Below are 12,817 nucleotides of genomic sequence, written 5' to 3'. Positions count from 1 at the left end.
TCAATTTAACTGCCATTTAAAGTTCAGTCCACACTGCCTAAGCATGAAAAATCATCACTCATGCCTTATCAGAAAAAATAATTCTGCATTCGTAACATGTTTCAGTGTTTTAAGACTACAATAGCCACCATGACACAGTATGAATGAATCGACAAACTGAAGATTTATTGTCTTTCTTGTGGCTTTCTGTACCCATGTAAACAGGTTGCTTTTGTTTTTCCTTTACAATGCTGATGCACTCTTCTTTGGAAATTAAAGCTGATTCAGGGCTTTCTTTTTTCAGCTGGCAGCCATGATGTTCAAGCGAGCAGTGTTTGAGGCCAGGAAGAGACCCAAAACCATGTTCAGAGTCAAAACCAAAAGCACCCTGAAAGACATACCCAATGTAATGAGAACTGCTTAAATGCTGTATCATTATTATGTTAAATCTCATACTTAAGCGTACCGTCACTTTTACATCTTAAATTGGTAAATTATGTAATATAATATTGTTCTCTACTTCTTAAGCCTTACTTAACTGACTTTATTATAATGGACTTATTAGTGTGGATTTTGGTTAATAATTGAATTTGTTGTTGTTGTTGTTGTTGTAATGGATAATCAATTTAATTGTTTAACTTTTGTATATTTTTGTACATAATTGGTATTTCCCACGTACAGTATGGTTCCTTATTGCAACCACACTGGTCTCTCCCAGAGATCTCTCTTTTAATTGTGTATTGGTTGTGGATGGCTTTTTGTGTTCATGGTCAACACATTTTTTGACTAAATGTAATTATTGTAACATTCCCTAAATGCTATGCCTGCCTGTACATATTGTATTGTAGGTGCCATGGCCTCGTAACACAACAGAGCGCATGCTAATGGGCCTATTTGACAGTAAGGCAGCACAATTCTTGGCAATCTTGGAGGCACTCTGGGACAGCAACAAACGCCCTCTGCACACAAGGGTGTCAGATGAACCAGAGCTGCAGGAACTTGTCCTGGAGCTCCTGTCAGCTGGCATCAGTATATTATCTGGTTAGTAAATCAAACACAAAACATACAGTTGTTGCAAATGCTTTAAAATGCTTAAAATGTATTTAAGTTCAGGAATACCCCCTTTTTGAATGAATGTTTTATGTTCCTGTTGATTAAGGAACGGCAAGTGAGCAAAAGCGTGATGACCCCCCATGTATGTCTCTAAGTGCAATGACATCAACATCCACTCTAATGGATTTAGCCATCACAGGTTAGTTACAGTTTTGCTTGTCCTCTTTTTTTGACATCACAATCAACATATTGTTAAGTAGTTTATGGTGTGTGATGCATAAGTTGCAAGGCATGTGTTTTGCACAGTGGTTTGGAAATCAGTGTTTGTTGCAGTAATATGTTCTGTTGTGTTTCTAGGAGAAAACAAAGTATCCTTCATGTCTGCAGTGAGGTTCATTAAGCTTTTGTTTCAGTACAAACAGCCAGATGCATTCACCCAACTTGCTGGAGCGATGCTGCAGGTTTTGTCTGTGAGTGGCACACAAGCATCCATTGTTATTTCCATTATGCAGAAAAGGAGAATACATTCCACTTGTTGTGTTTCTGATTTGAGGTTAATCTGTGCTGTGTTTCTGAATGATCTGGACAGTGAGTGTCTCTTTGCGTCTCTTTGTGTCTCTTTGTGTCTCTTTGTGTCTCTTTGTGTCAGGGCGCGGAAGGTCAGTCATACAGGAAGGCAGAAACGGAGCTTGCTGTGCTTTACAGTTTCAACAGTCTGCAGTCCTCTCAGAGAAGTCATCCTAGAGACGGCAGCATAATCAATGGTAGTAATAAAATAATTGTGCCACATATGGACTGATGTAGATCTTTAGGCATGTAAACTTTAGATAAAAAGGTTAATAGACAAAGGATTTCTTTTTTTACAAAGGACTGTCATAAACCATGTATTGCTTTTGACCAGACACTGATCCTTGAACGGCCCTCTTGCTTCTTTTCCTTGATTCTGTTTCTTTACATTCAAAGCAAAAATAGTTTAAATGAGCAATATGATGAAGGCTATTATTTATTTTTCCACTATGTTTCCAAGCTGCTATCAGCTATCACTTTGAATTATAACGTGGTTGTTTGATGTTTCTAACAGACAGACACAAGTCTTCAGTCTCAATGAGTGATGAGTTCATTGGCCTGGTAGATGCCTTGCACAAATCTGTTTGTGACTCTGCTCCTGTAAGTTTCCATGTTGTGTGTGTGTTGGGATTACTCTGTCAATAATTAGGGTTCAGATTAAAGATGCGGAGTTCAGATGAGGACTTTACAGTGTGTATTTACATACTGTTTGTGTGTGTTTGTGTAGGAGGTACAACCAGATGGGGACCTGGTTTTGGAAGTTGTGTTATTTCTGTGGGGTAAGGTGAAGGTGGTGATGCAGAAGGATCAGCTCCAAAACTCAAACTTTGAGAAGGTTGATATTTACCACAAGGTATGTATTTAAAAAGGTAAACATTACTAAAACTGTTTTTTGTAATGAGTGAACAGGGGCACATTGTTGGGAAATTGAAAACTGCTACTTTTATCCTATACAGTGAGCATAGTGTTTTTTTTTGTTTTTGTTTTTTTTTTACATATATATATAATTGTAATTTGTGAAGTTTAGAGTTGAGTGACGTTTTGGCAGGAAACATGTAAACGACTTCATAATTAAATACAATTTCACATTATGTTGAATGTGTGCATTCATCTTATATCTGTTTACATGTATACTGGTTTATTTGTGGACATGCTTGCAGTGGGTGTGGTGCCTGTATATGCTGTGTGAGGTGGCCTTTGCCTTTGACCTGGCAACTGTTGACTGCATAATGACAGCAGAGATGATCCACACATTGGCCATACTGCTAGAGAGTGCAGCTGAACGCAATAAACAAACACACTGTTCAGGTGAGAGAGTTCTACCATTTGTCTTGTTTCAGACATCTGATCATCCAGACTCCAGTATTTGGGTTCTGGTAAAAAGTCACATATACCCTCTTGAACATTACACCATACATTAGTATTCTCATGTCTTATGTCCAGCAGCTCTTGAAGCAGATGATGATGGTGTGAAGCCAAGCTCTTTCACTCTTCTCCAGGTATGTGAATGGATGGAATTCCAATGAATTACATAAAATAATATTTTTGTATATTCTAAGATAAGTGTAAAAGTATGCATGTTGTGATAAAAAAGTCCCTTGACTTTTTGGGAATGTGCTGCAAAAATAATTTGCTCTCCTCAGCACAGTGGTAATTAGCAAACATAATGTGTTGTACCATATGTGTGTGTTTGCAGAGGTCGAGTACAGAGCTGCTCCAGAAGGTGTGTGAGGTGGTTAAAAGGGGCCTTGAAGCTCTGGCGAAGGGTGTAGCTACACTTATGCCCCAAAATTGCTCTTCAATCACTGACTTTGCCTTCATGCAGGTAGGCAGTCAACCTGAACAACACTTGTGTCAAAGGGATTGGTAATTAGTATGGATTGAGAAAATTCAAAAAAACATTGAGTGTTTTCCTTTTGTTCTGATAGAAATTTAGTCCCATTCCTCTGTTGACTTCCTCCCCACGTCCTTCATCAGAAGATGGAAATGGAGGAGATGAAACAAGTAAGAAGGAAAAAGAAGTTGAAACCAAGGCAGAATCAGATCTCAAAAGCTCTGGACACACTCAGTCCACATGTGTGTCCCTGCTGGCGACAGACCTCCATCTGGAACTACACATAATCCACTGCAGGGCATTTCTCAAGTTACTGCAGCTAAATGCAGGTTCGACCCACTGCCACAAAGACAAATGTACTCATTGAAGTCTTATCAGTGTTATTATGAATGGAAATGGTCAGACAGTAAAAATTCAAGTTTGATGATTTATCCTGATTTTCTTTGTTATTCTAGTTGTCGAGTCTGATATGTTGGATCAGATCAAGAAGAACAAGGTGTCCAAAGCTCTTTTCCTGATGCAGAAAGCCTTGCTGGTGTACAACAGCATGGAACCAAATAAAAACAGCAAAACCAAGTTTCTGCTAGAGGTTACACAAACATTCACACTTTTCTAAACACACCCACAAAAATGCCTTTAACGTTAAATACATGACTTATCTCATGCTGTACTTCAATGGCATATTTAATTTCCAGGAATACTATGTAAGTATAAGGACTAAGGGTGTTGCCACTTTCTGACTTTTACTTCTAACCAGTGATTCAGAACCAGTGATTCAGGTGAGCTCTCAGGGAGATGTAATGAATATGTTTTTTTCCATTTGGTTTTGCCAGGAGGCCTCCACCCTGATAGAGAAAGCAGGTGTAGAAGAGAGAAAACTGTATATGTCCACCATCCCGAAGACTCCAGCTGAAAATCAAGACAACGGGGTGAAGGAGGAAAAAGAAAACCCTCCACCTCCCCCCATCCTACTCTCACGCACTGAGCACTCCTTAACCTTTACCCCAGCACCTTACTACATGGAGGGACAAGTGAGATTTTCTTTTAATTTTGTCATGAAGTTGTTAATAATGACTAAATAATGCGCCACAGCTTCTATACTTTTCATGTTCCTATTGATTTTTTTTCAACTATTGTTTCTTTCCAGGTGTGCTGGTACCAGCTCTGCGGTCGAGCAGCTGAGGGCATTAACAGGAAAGTCCGCCTTGGAGACTGCAGCCTGCCAGGAACTGGAAATCTGGTATTGTTTGTCTCTTTCACGGAGGAGTGTCCTTTCTAGCAGGACACATTTTTGTCATCTTATGAGTGCCAGTGATATGAGGCCGGACTTTTGTGTGTTTCCAGGTACCAGCAGTATCTGGTGAGTGTGTGCTGAGAGTGGAGGGCCTGGAACCCAACCAGAAGTATATGTTTGCTGTAGCAGCCTACAACAGCCAGGGCAAGCTACTGGGCAACTCCATCGGAGAGACAACATTCCCGCTGCTAGCATCCATGCCAACATCACTGCTCTCCACATGGGCTCACTTGGCACAGGTACAGTACACATGTGTCCAACACCTCACCACTCTCCTCACTTGCTGGGACAATGTCCTTTTCCTGGAGAAAGCAAGATCATGGCTGAAGCTTTTTTTAAAACTCTGTCCTCAGATGGCATTTCAAACAGAGCAGTACGATGTAGCAAAGAGAGCCTGCAGGGAACTGTGGAGCCACTATACCTTCTCCGATCTACACAGCACACGTGATAGACTTGCTACCACAGGGTGAGGAGGAAATACATATGTGTACATGCATACATTTTTATTTCCTTTCATTTGCTTATCTCATTTTACCCCATTCCCAATGACCATGTTGAAGGCTGCATATCCAGACCCTGCAACACTCCTCTCCTCTCCTGTGTCAGTTGTTCCTCACTTCCATCTTCATTGAGACAGAGATCAACATTCAGCAGGGATTGCTCTATTGTGATACAAGCAGTGACAGTGGACTGTTTATCTGGGAGCAGGTAATTTATCTATGTAGAAAAGTGTAATCAGTGTTAGCCACACAGTAATGTTATGTTTTGATTTTATTGATAATAAAAAATGTATATGTACATGAACATAAATGTTGTATATGCGTGCGTATGCAGGAAGCCAGACTGACAGAATGTGAAAGAATGCTGGTGGCCATAGACGTGGCGATGTGGTTAAGTGACAGCAGTGCTGCCTTGCAAGCTGTAGTAAGCTGTTACAGCCTATTGGCCCCTCTAATCTTCCATCAGATCGCTTGCGACCCTGTAGTACAAGTATGCAAAAAGTCTTTATTTTCTGTGTTTGCTTTGTTCACAGTGTAACATTATACAAACTACAAATCATTTATTAACGTATGTGTGTGTTTATGCTTGTGTTCTATTGCTTAGGTGCTTACAAAATGTCTGATAGTTTTGGAAGAGAATTCAGCTCTTCTCAAACAAGAATGGACAGGAAACACTTCAGAGTCACTGATACACATGATAGCTTGTATCACCTACTACCTGTCTAAGGTTTGTATGCATGTGTATGTGTAAAATGTATACTCTTTGTACAGTGTAGATTTCAGTGGTCACAAAATATTTTTGTGAGCTACATGACAGAAATCAACTCATCCAAAAAAAACCCCAACTTGTTCAAGATTTGTGGCTTCACATTTAAGAACAGGCATAATACCATCAACACAAAACTTACGCTGTTGCAAATGACTATGTTCTTTGCCAAAATTACTTCAATACATTTTGCTACAATCTTTTTGGGATATTTGGATATATATGTACTTTATACTGTAATATTCTTAATATTCTCTTAATATACCATATATTTCACATTTTTACATAGTATACTAGTACTTGTTATGCATTACATACTGTATTTGATGATTAGCAGACACACTCATCCACAGTGACATACGATGATTGCAACTAGAATAAGCTTTGATTCCCAGGTCACCCAAATAATAAGCAACATAATTTATCATCTTATCCTCTTTGGCCAGGCATTACGTGTCCTAAAGGAGCCTCAGAGGGCATCTGCACTGATGGACTGTGGTCGTACACTGCTCCAGGATGTCTTTGATGCCCAGCTGCAGATCAGTAGAGTTGCCAACAAAGCTGTGGGTGTAAGACACAGTGGGGAAGTGTCGATTTATTTAATGATTTATATTACTCCTAGAATGATGAGAGATAATGAAATGAAAGTAATATATATATATAGTTTTGCAAAAGAAATATTACATTATATTTTATATTACAGAATTTTAATATACACCAAATGAAGAATATTCTTTTCCTCATTTCTAGTGTTTGTGTTTTCTGTGTGTGCATGTGTGTAGTCTAAGAGAGTAGATGCTGCTGCCATAAAGGATGAAATGAATATAAGTCTTCAGCTTAAGGCACTGCATGGGAAGAACAAGAAAAGGTTGACATCTGAGGCTGCTGTTTGTCCAGACCATGGTAACACACACAAACAGACATCTCATTGACTTTTTAAAATGATATGCATGATTCCACCTTTGTAACCTTATTCACTGAAACTAACTAACACTGGCATGTCACATGTCTCTGTATGAATATCCAATCCAAACGTTTTATTCAATTTTTATTTTTTATTGTCATTCAATAGAATCGGAGAGTGTTTGCAAACATTGACTGGTATTGTAGATCCAAATATTACTTGTCTGTACTGAATAGTTTTTGTTTCTGTAGAGATTTCACGCCCACTGACTGGCTGTGAGGATCCTGCTGTACTGTACGATCGGTTCTCCAGCAGCACATTAAAGGATGCCTATCAAGACGGTAAGTGGCATGCACTCTTAAATTTTTATGACTAATCAGTTCATTCACTCGTGTTTTTGTGTGTGCATTCTTGATAGTGATGAAGCTCAGACGCAAGGCATATTTCATTGAGTTTGCTGCACTACTAATCCAGAGAACCATGGAAGAAGGCCATACAGACCTTGTGTTAAAGTGGGGGCAAACCATACTCGAATTTCTTTCCAGGTACGTTGTTACTGTACACCTGATTTAAAAAAAAGACAAAACTGAAAATTTCAGCTTTAAAAAAATGCATTACTGTCTTCTTACTTGTGAATCTTACCTCAGTTTGTCATTTACTTATTATGGATATTAGCTGCTTATATTAGTATCAGATAAAGACGTGACTGCATTCACTGCATTCACTGCATGTGAATGGTTCTGTCTTTGTCAGACGTGATGAGGTGATGGGACTGTCCACAAAGTGTTTGGAGGGAAACGGTCAGAGTAAAAGAAAGAGCAGTGTTCAGACTCTGAAAGGAAATGAACCACCCCAGGTAACAATAACATGCACATAAATACACAACACATACAAAGACATAAAATATCCTGAACATCTATTCCATATTGAACACAAGTGCCTGTGTTATTTGTATGTCACTTTATAGATGATGATTTAATAGGCAGCCTGTGTTGGCATCTCTCCAGGTTGCAGATGATGTCCCTCTGGCATCATTACCAAACCTTGCCAAGTTTACATTCTCTTGAATTTACAATAATTATCTATTTGTTTTGCTGTTTGTTTAAGCACAAATAAAATCAGTCCTTTTATATGGGGAAAGGTGCGTTTTTGACATTGTAAAGTTGTCACAACCTACTGTGCCACCATATGGGCAACAAATTCTTTCTGGATTTTAAAAAAGCATAAAAATGAATGAGCTATTAAATTATATTTGAATTATTCAGTATTGTTGTCCCTTTGTCTTAAATACTTACTATGCTATTTTAAATAATATTAATACTTCTGTTGTTTTTTGTAACAGAACAAGAACACATCTTCTCATGATGATGTGAGAAAAAGACTAAAGCAGAAAATGCCACCCAGCATGCTTCAGAGAGTGAGAACTAACAGGTACTTTGTGTGTGTGTGTGTGTGTGTGTGTGTGTGTGTGTGTGTGTGTGTGTGTTTGTTATGTGTGTGTTGGGGATGTCAGTGTTTTTGTGTAATTATACATATGGGTTGACATCTCTCTGTGTAGGGAGATGCAGGCTGTGGAGAACCTGCTGACCTTGATGTCGTCTGTGGTGCAACGCCACAAGAAGCAGTGTCAGCTCAGGAAAATGTGCTGTGAGGAGAGAGTATGGAAGTCACACCTCAACTACAACTTGGCTCATGCACATTTAGCAGTGTTTTATCAGGCACTGAACCAGCTGCTTGGAGGAGACCTACAGCACAGGTTCGCACACAAGATAGTGGACACTTAAATTCACTTTCTCTGTGTTTTTCCAGGAACTATTGATTAAATCCATCACCATTCGTATCTGTCACACTTATAGCTAAATCTGCACTTAAAAGATTTTTTGGACAGATATGGGATACATTAACTGGCTCAAGACATTTCTATGATCATGTTAGGACTAAGAGACATATATTAATTGATTGGTTATTTTTAGTCATTATTGTCATGATTTGTTTTCAAAATATGAATCATTCAACATACACGGTGTATCTATGCCTATAATATTATATGCGTATATGCTTTGTCTCAGGTACAGCCAGTTAAATCCATTGTGTTTCTCTCTGGCCTACACTGGTATCCTTGTGCAGCGGAGGAACTCACAACAACAGTCATGTTGTGAGGTTGTCTCTGAGAGAGACTCCTCTCACTCCGTTGTCAGGGATTATGTGATGACTGCACACAAAGACAGAAACAAAAAGGAGGGTGAGGGATATGACACTGACATATTTGAAGAAAAGTTCTTATCTGGTCTGTTTTTCATTACTTGTCTTCCCCCTTTCTTACAGAAGCTAGAGTTCATGACTCTCCCACAGATAAGAGTTTTGAGCAGGGAGAGGACCCCTCTCAGTCTGTTCACCAGCAGCTGGAGATTCAGAAACGCACTTCTGCCTTGCTGCTGGACTCACTTAAAAATGCTGCTATACATCTTCGAAGGGCCATGGTACCATACACACATGCACAGATATACACTCATACACAGATACACAAATGGTGAAATTACATGTGACCAGGCAATCTACATTCAGACTTGTTAACTGTAGGTATCTTTGTATAAAAAACACAAATCTATTATTTGTATTAATTCTGTTGTTCAGTCACAGTCAGTGCTAACTTATTTTATTAAATTGTGTGTGATGTATTGTGTTTTATGCATCTATTATTAATCTTTTTCAGGTGTTGGCCCACCGTGGCAGCCACTGGACCACTCTGCAGACTGTGTGTCAGACTGCATGGGATCAAAGCTGCAGAATTGCTCTATTTGTACAGAGAGCTGCTCAGGTTAAACCTCCATTCCTGCTTACATCAGACCAACTGCACACCACTTTCAACCCGCTACTTGTGCTGTCTACTGACTTAATCATGGACATGCTAAACAGACTCGGGGTAAGTGCTACTTACAGTTATATGCACAAAAATAGCTGCTTTTTTCAGAACCTCCACTCAAGGCAAGATAATTCCAGACAAAACCACTATAATACAAAGTGTGCTGTGATCTCTAGGCTGCCACTGATTGCTATGTTCACTGCAGTTTGCATCTTGTCATCTGCACAAATAAAAGGTAAAGATGATACAGTCCTGTTTATTAGTCTCATTTCATTTTTTCGCTGTCTCTTCCAGCTGTGGAGTTTGTATGATAGCGACTTAACTGAGGAGGAGCTAGAGTCCAGTCTTCACTTCTCAGCCCCACTGGATGACAGCACACAGGTGGACCTGCGTTGGGTCCGCACCTTGGTGTTGCACACACTGGAGTGGCTCCATGACAGTGGCAAATGGGAAAGTCTGGCCCACTTTGCCTTACTTTTCAACTCATACACACAGTAAATAATAAACATTTTTTATTTCTATTTCTATAAACCACTGATTATCGTGGATATAATAAAGAAATAGTAGTATGTAATTATAAATACATTTTTTGTGGGAACTTTCAAGAGAGAGGGATGAAAAATGAGAAATTCATATCATGAAATTAAATGTGACCTTTTCAATTTTAAGACTTTATTAAAGAAAAGGAAAGAACAGAAACATGCTGTCAGTATAGGAAGCCATGAAAAGACAGGCACATACTCATGTATATTGGTATAATATACAGAAATCTTTCAAAACACACACTGAATCTCTCAGGTATTCATAGAAAACATTGTTCTTTTTATGACTTAAAATTGACATATTATGTATGTCTATCCTAGGGAGCGTTATGCCTTGATAGTAACTCCCCTACTAGTCCTCGCTCAGAGGAGACTGCTTGAAAGGATTCGCTGTTTTGGTGGGCCTGCAGTCCCACAACCTCACCATATCAAGACAGAGAAGGCCACTGGCAAGCAGGTAGTGTATACATCCACACACAAACATGTTCAAGCTTTTTATAAATGATCAAAAGGCATACTCAATTCCAAATCATCCCAATCTGTATGTGCATGTGGTGCTTTCTTGTCTTTTTCAGGTAACTTACAGGAGCTATGTAGACTGCCAGCTGCTCAGTGGGTGGACCCCTCAATCTTTGAGCGGCAAAAAAGCACCACTCACAAACCTTACGCCTAGAGACACAATTGAGCTTAAAGGTTTGAACACCTAGATTCAACTAAATTAACAAATAATATTGGAATGGTGGAAGATACTACATAAGGAGAAATAATATGAGATATTAAGAATTGAGCAAACTGACTCAAACAGATTAAAATATATACAAAGATCAGAGGGCGGACACATTGTTTGTTATGATGTATGATGTTTTCAATGTGCATGTGTGCAGGGATGCAACACTCCATGTCCCTTGTGTGTGTTCCTTTGGATGTGGAAGACACACTGTGCTGTTACCGTCAAGCTCTTGAGAGGAGACCTCATTGTCTTCACGTCTTCCAGCATAGCCGCTCATTACTGCTGCTGCTTCTAGCATACACACAGTCTTGTGAGTTCAATGCTGATAGAGTATACACACAAAAGTAGTGAGACAGCAACTGTTTTAAACTCACACTGTTTTCACTGTATGTGTCTCTTTCCAGGCTTTGCGGCACATTTGCGGCACTGTCAAAGCAGAAGTGTCAGCCATTCTGCAAGCCTGGTTGATTTCAGTCCTATGGTTATGCCAACTCCAAACATCGAACCTGGTGACCTGATGGAGGAGGGCTACTCTACTCCAAAGGCTCTCTACAGCCTCCCTGTCAGCCCTGACCATATGCCCACTGTCATTGCTGCATACTCCACATCAATTAGTAAGAACAAAAAATACAGCCAAGCTAAATGACAAGATAGCATGAAATAACTGTATGAAGTAGTCATGCGGTCAGGGTCTCAAAGGTCTTACTTTTCGTTCCCATCTCAATCCAACTTTCCTTTAGAGTATCTCCAGGCCAACAGCCACGACTCCCTCAGAGTTTTGGCACTGCATGAAATGGGAAACCTGCACTTCTATAATGGAAACACGCGGTAGGAAATCTATTTTATCTCTGGAGCGTGTATGTGTGTGTTGAAGCAAGTCTGTAGCCTGTTACTGAATACATTTTTACCAATTATACAACAACAAACCAAGATAAACAGATGGAATTTATTTACATTCTCACAATATTTTTGTTTGTTCCGTTTTATCTCCAGGGCAGCATATTCATACTGGAGCAAAGCTGTAGATTCTGCTTTACAGAACTCAGGTGTGGTAGAGAAATGGGATGGTGTGTCCTTTGGTGGTGGCCCCCTGCAACAAGTCCTGAAACAGGCTGGCATCTGGGGATGTCTACAGGCTGCTGGGCTCACTGCTAAGATTGCACAGTAGGTTCCAGTGATATCATACCACCCCAATTCCAATGAAGCTGGGACGTTGTGTAAAACATAAATAAAAACAAAATACAATGATTTGCAAATCCTTTTCAACCTATTTTCAATTGAATATACTACAAAGACAATATGTTTAAGGTCAAACTGATAAACATTATTGGTTTTTTTGCAAATATTCACTCACTTTGAATTTGATGCCTGCAACACAACAACCTCCAAAAAAGCTGGGACAGGGGCATGTTTACCACTGTCTTTTATCACCTTTCCTTTTAACAACACTCAATAAGCGTTTGGGAACTGAGGACACAAATTGTTGAAGCTTTGTAGGAGGAATTCTTTCCCATTCTTGCTTGATGTACAACTTCAGTTGCTCAACAGTCTGGGGTCTCCGTTGTCGTATTTTGAATGGGAGACAGGTCTGGACTGCAGGCAGGACAGTCTAGTACCCGCACTCTTTTACTACGAAGCCACACTGTTGTAACACGTGCAGAATGTGGCTTGGCATTGTCTTGCTGAAATAAGCAGGGAGGTCTCTGAAAAAGACGTTGCTTGGATGGCAGCATATGTTGCTCCAAAACCTGTATATTAATGGTGCCTTCACAGATGTGCAACTTA

General features: G+C 39.6%; 1 protein-coding gene across 1 annotated transcript in view; it reads left to right on the top strand.

Moving 5' to 3' along the window:
* LOC128370906 (cilia- and flagella-associated protein 54-like) overlaps positions 1-12,817 on the top strand; it is a 72,040-nt gene that overhangs the window by 3,069 nt on the left and 56,154 nt on the right. The window contains exons 8-43 of the mRNA XM_053331090.1: positions 284-385; positions 828-1,020; positions 1,139-1,231; positions 1,390-1,502; positions 1,682-1,796; positions 2,114-2,199; positions 2,327-2,452; positions 2,760-2,907; positions 3,046-3,098; positions 3,296-3,424; positions 3,612-3,762; positions 3,889-4,022; positions 4,267-4,464; positions 4,581-4,673; positions 4,778-4,966; positions 5,081-5,193; positions 5,288-5,435; positions 5,562-5,717; positions 5,832-5,954; positions 6,440-6,562; positions 6,830-6,896; positions 7,149-7,238; positions 7,316-7,442; positions 7,651-7,753; positions 8,240-8,328; positions 8,456-8,653; positions 8,967-9,139; positions 9,226-9,377; positions 9,611-9,820; positions 10,055-10,254; positions 10,624-10,759; positions 10,878-10,995; positions 11,187-11,342; positions 11,437-11,646; positions 11,773-11,860; positions 12,026-12,196. Coding sequence (XP_053187065.1) covers positions 284-385; positions 828-1,020; positions 1,139-1,231; positions 1,390-1,502; positions 1,682-1,796; positions 2,114-2,199; positions 2,327-2,452; positions 2,760-2,907; positions 3,046-3,098; positions 3,296-3,424; positions 3,612-3,762; positions 3,889-4,022; positions 4,267-4,464; positions 4,581-4,673; positions 4,778-4,966; positions 5,081-5,193; positions 5,288-5,435; positions 5,562-5,717; positions 5,832-5,954; positions 6,440-6,562; positions 6,830-6,896; positions 7,149-7,238; positions 7,316-7,442; positions 7,651-7,753; positions 8,240-8,328; positions 8,456-8,653; positions 8,967-9,139; positions 9,226-9,377; positions 9,611-9,820; positions 10,055-10,254; positions 10,624-10,759; positions 10,878-10,995; positions 11,187-11,342; positions 11,437-11,646; positions 11,773-11,860; positions 12,026-12,196 — 4,874 coding nt within the window. The remainder of the gene's footprint in view (positions 1-283; positions 386-827; positions 1,021-1,138; positions 1,232-1,389; positions 1,503-1,681; positions 1,797-2,113; positions 2,200-2,326; positions 2,453-2,759; positions 2,908-3,045; positions 3,099-3,295; positions 3,425-3,611; positions 3,763-3,888; positions 4,023-4,266; positions 4,465-4,580; positions 4,674-4,777; positions 4,967-5,080; positions 5,194-5,287; positions 5,436-5,561; positions 5,718-5,831; positions 5,955-6,439; positions 6,563-6,829; positions 6,897-7,148; positions 7,239-7,315; positions 7,443-7,650; positions 7,754-8,239; positions 8,329-8,455; positions 8,654-8,966; positions 9,140-9,225; positions 9,378-9,610; positions 9,821-10,054; positions 10,255-10,623; positions 10,760-10,877; positions 10,996-11,186; positions 11,343-11,436; positions 11,647-11,772; positions 11,861-12,025; positions 12,197-12,817) is intronic.

This window comes from Scomber japonicus, chromosome 13 (genome assembly GCF_027409825.1).
Source record: "Scomber japonicus isolate fScoJap1 chromosome 13, fScoJap1.pri, whole genome shotgun sequence".
Classification (NCBI taxonomy): Eukaryota; Metazoa; Chordata; class Actinopteri; order Scombriformes; family Scombridae; genus Scomber; species Scomber japonicus.
Note: the sequence above shows the minus strand (reverse complement) of the source record. Positions and strands in the feature narration are given on the sequence as shown.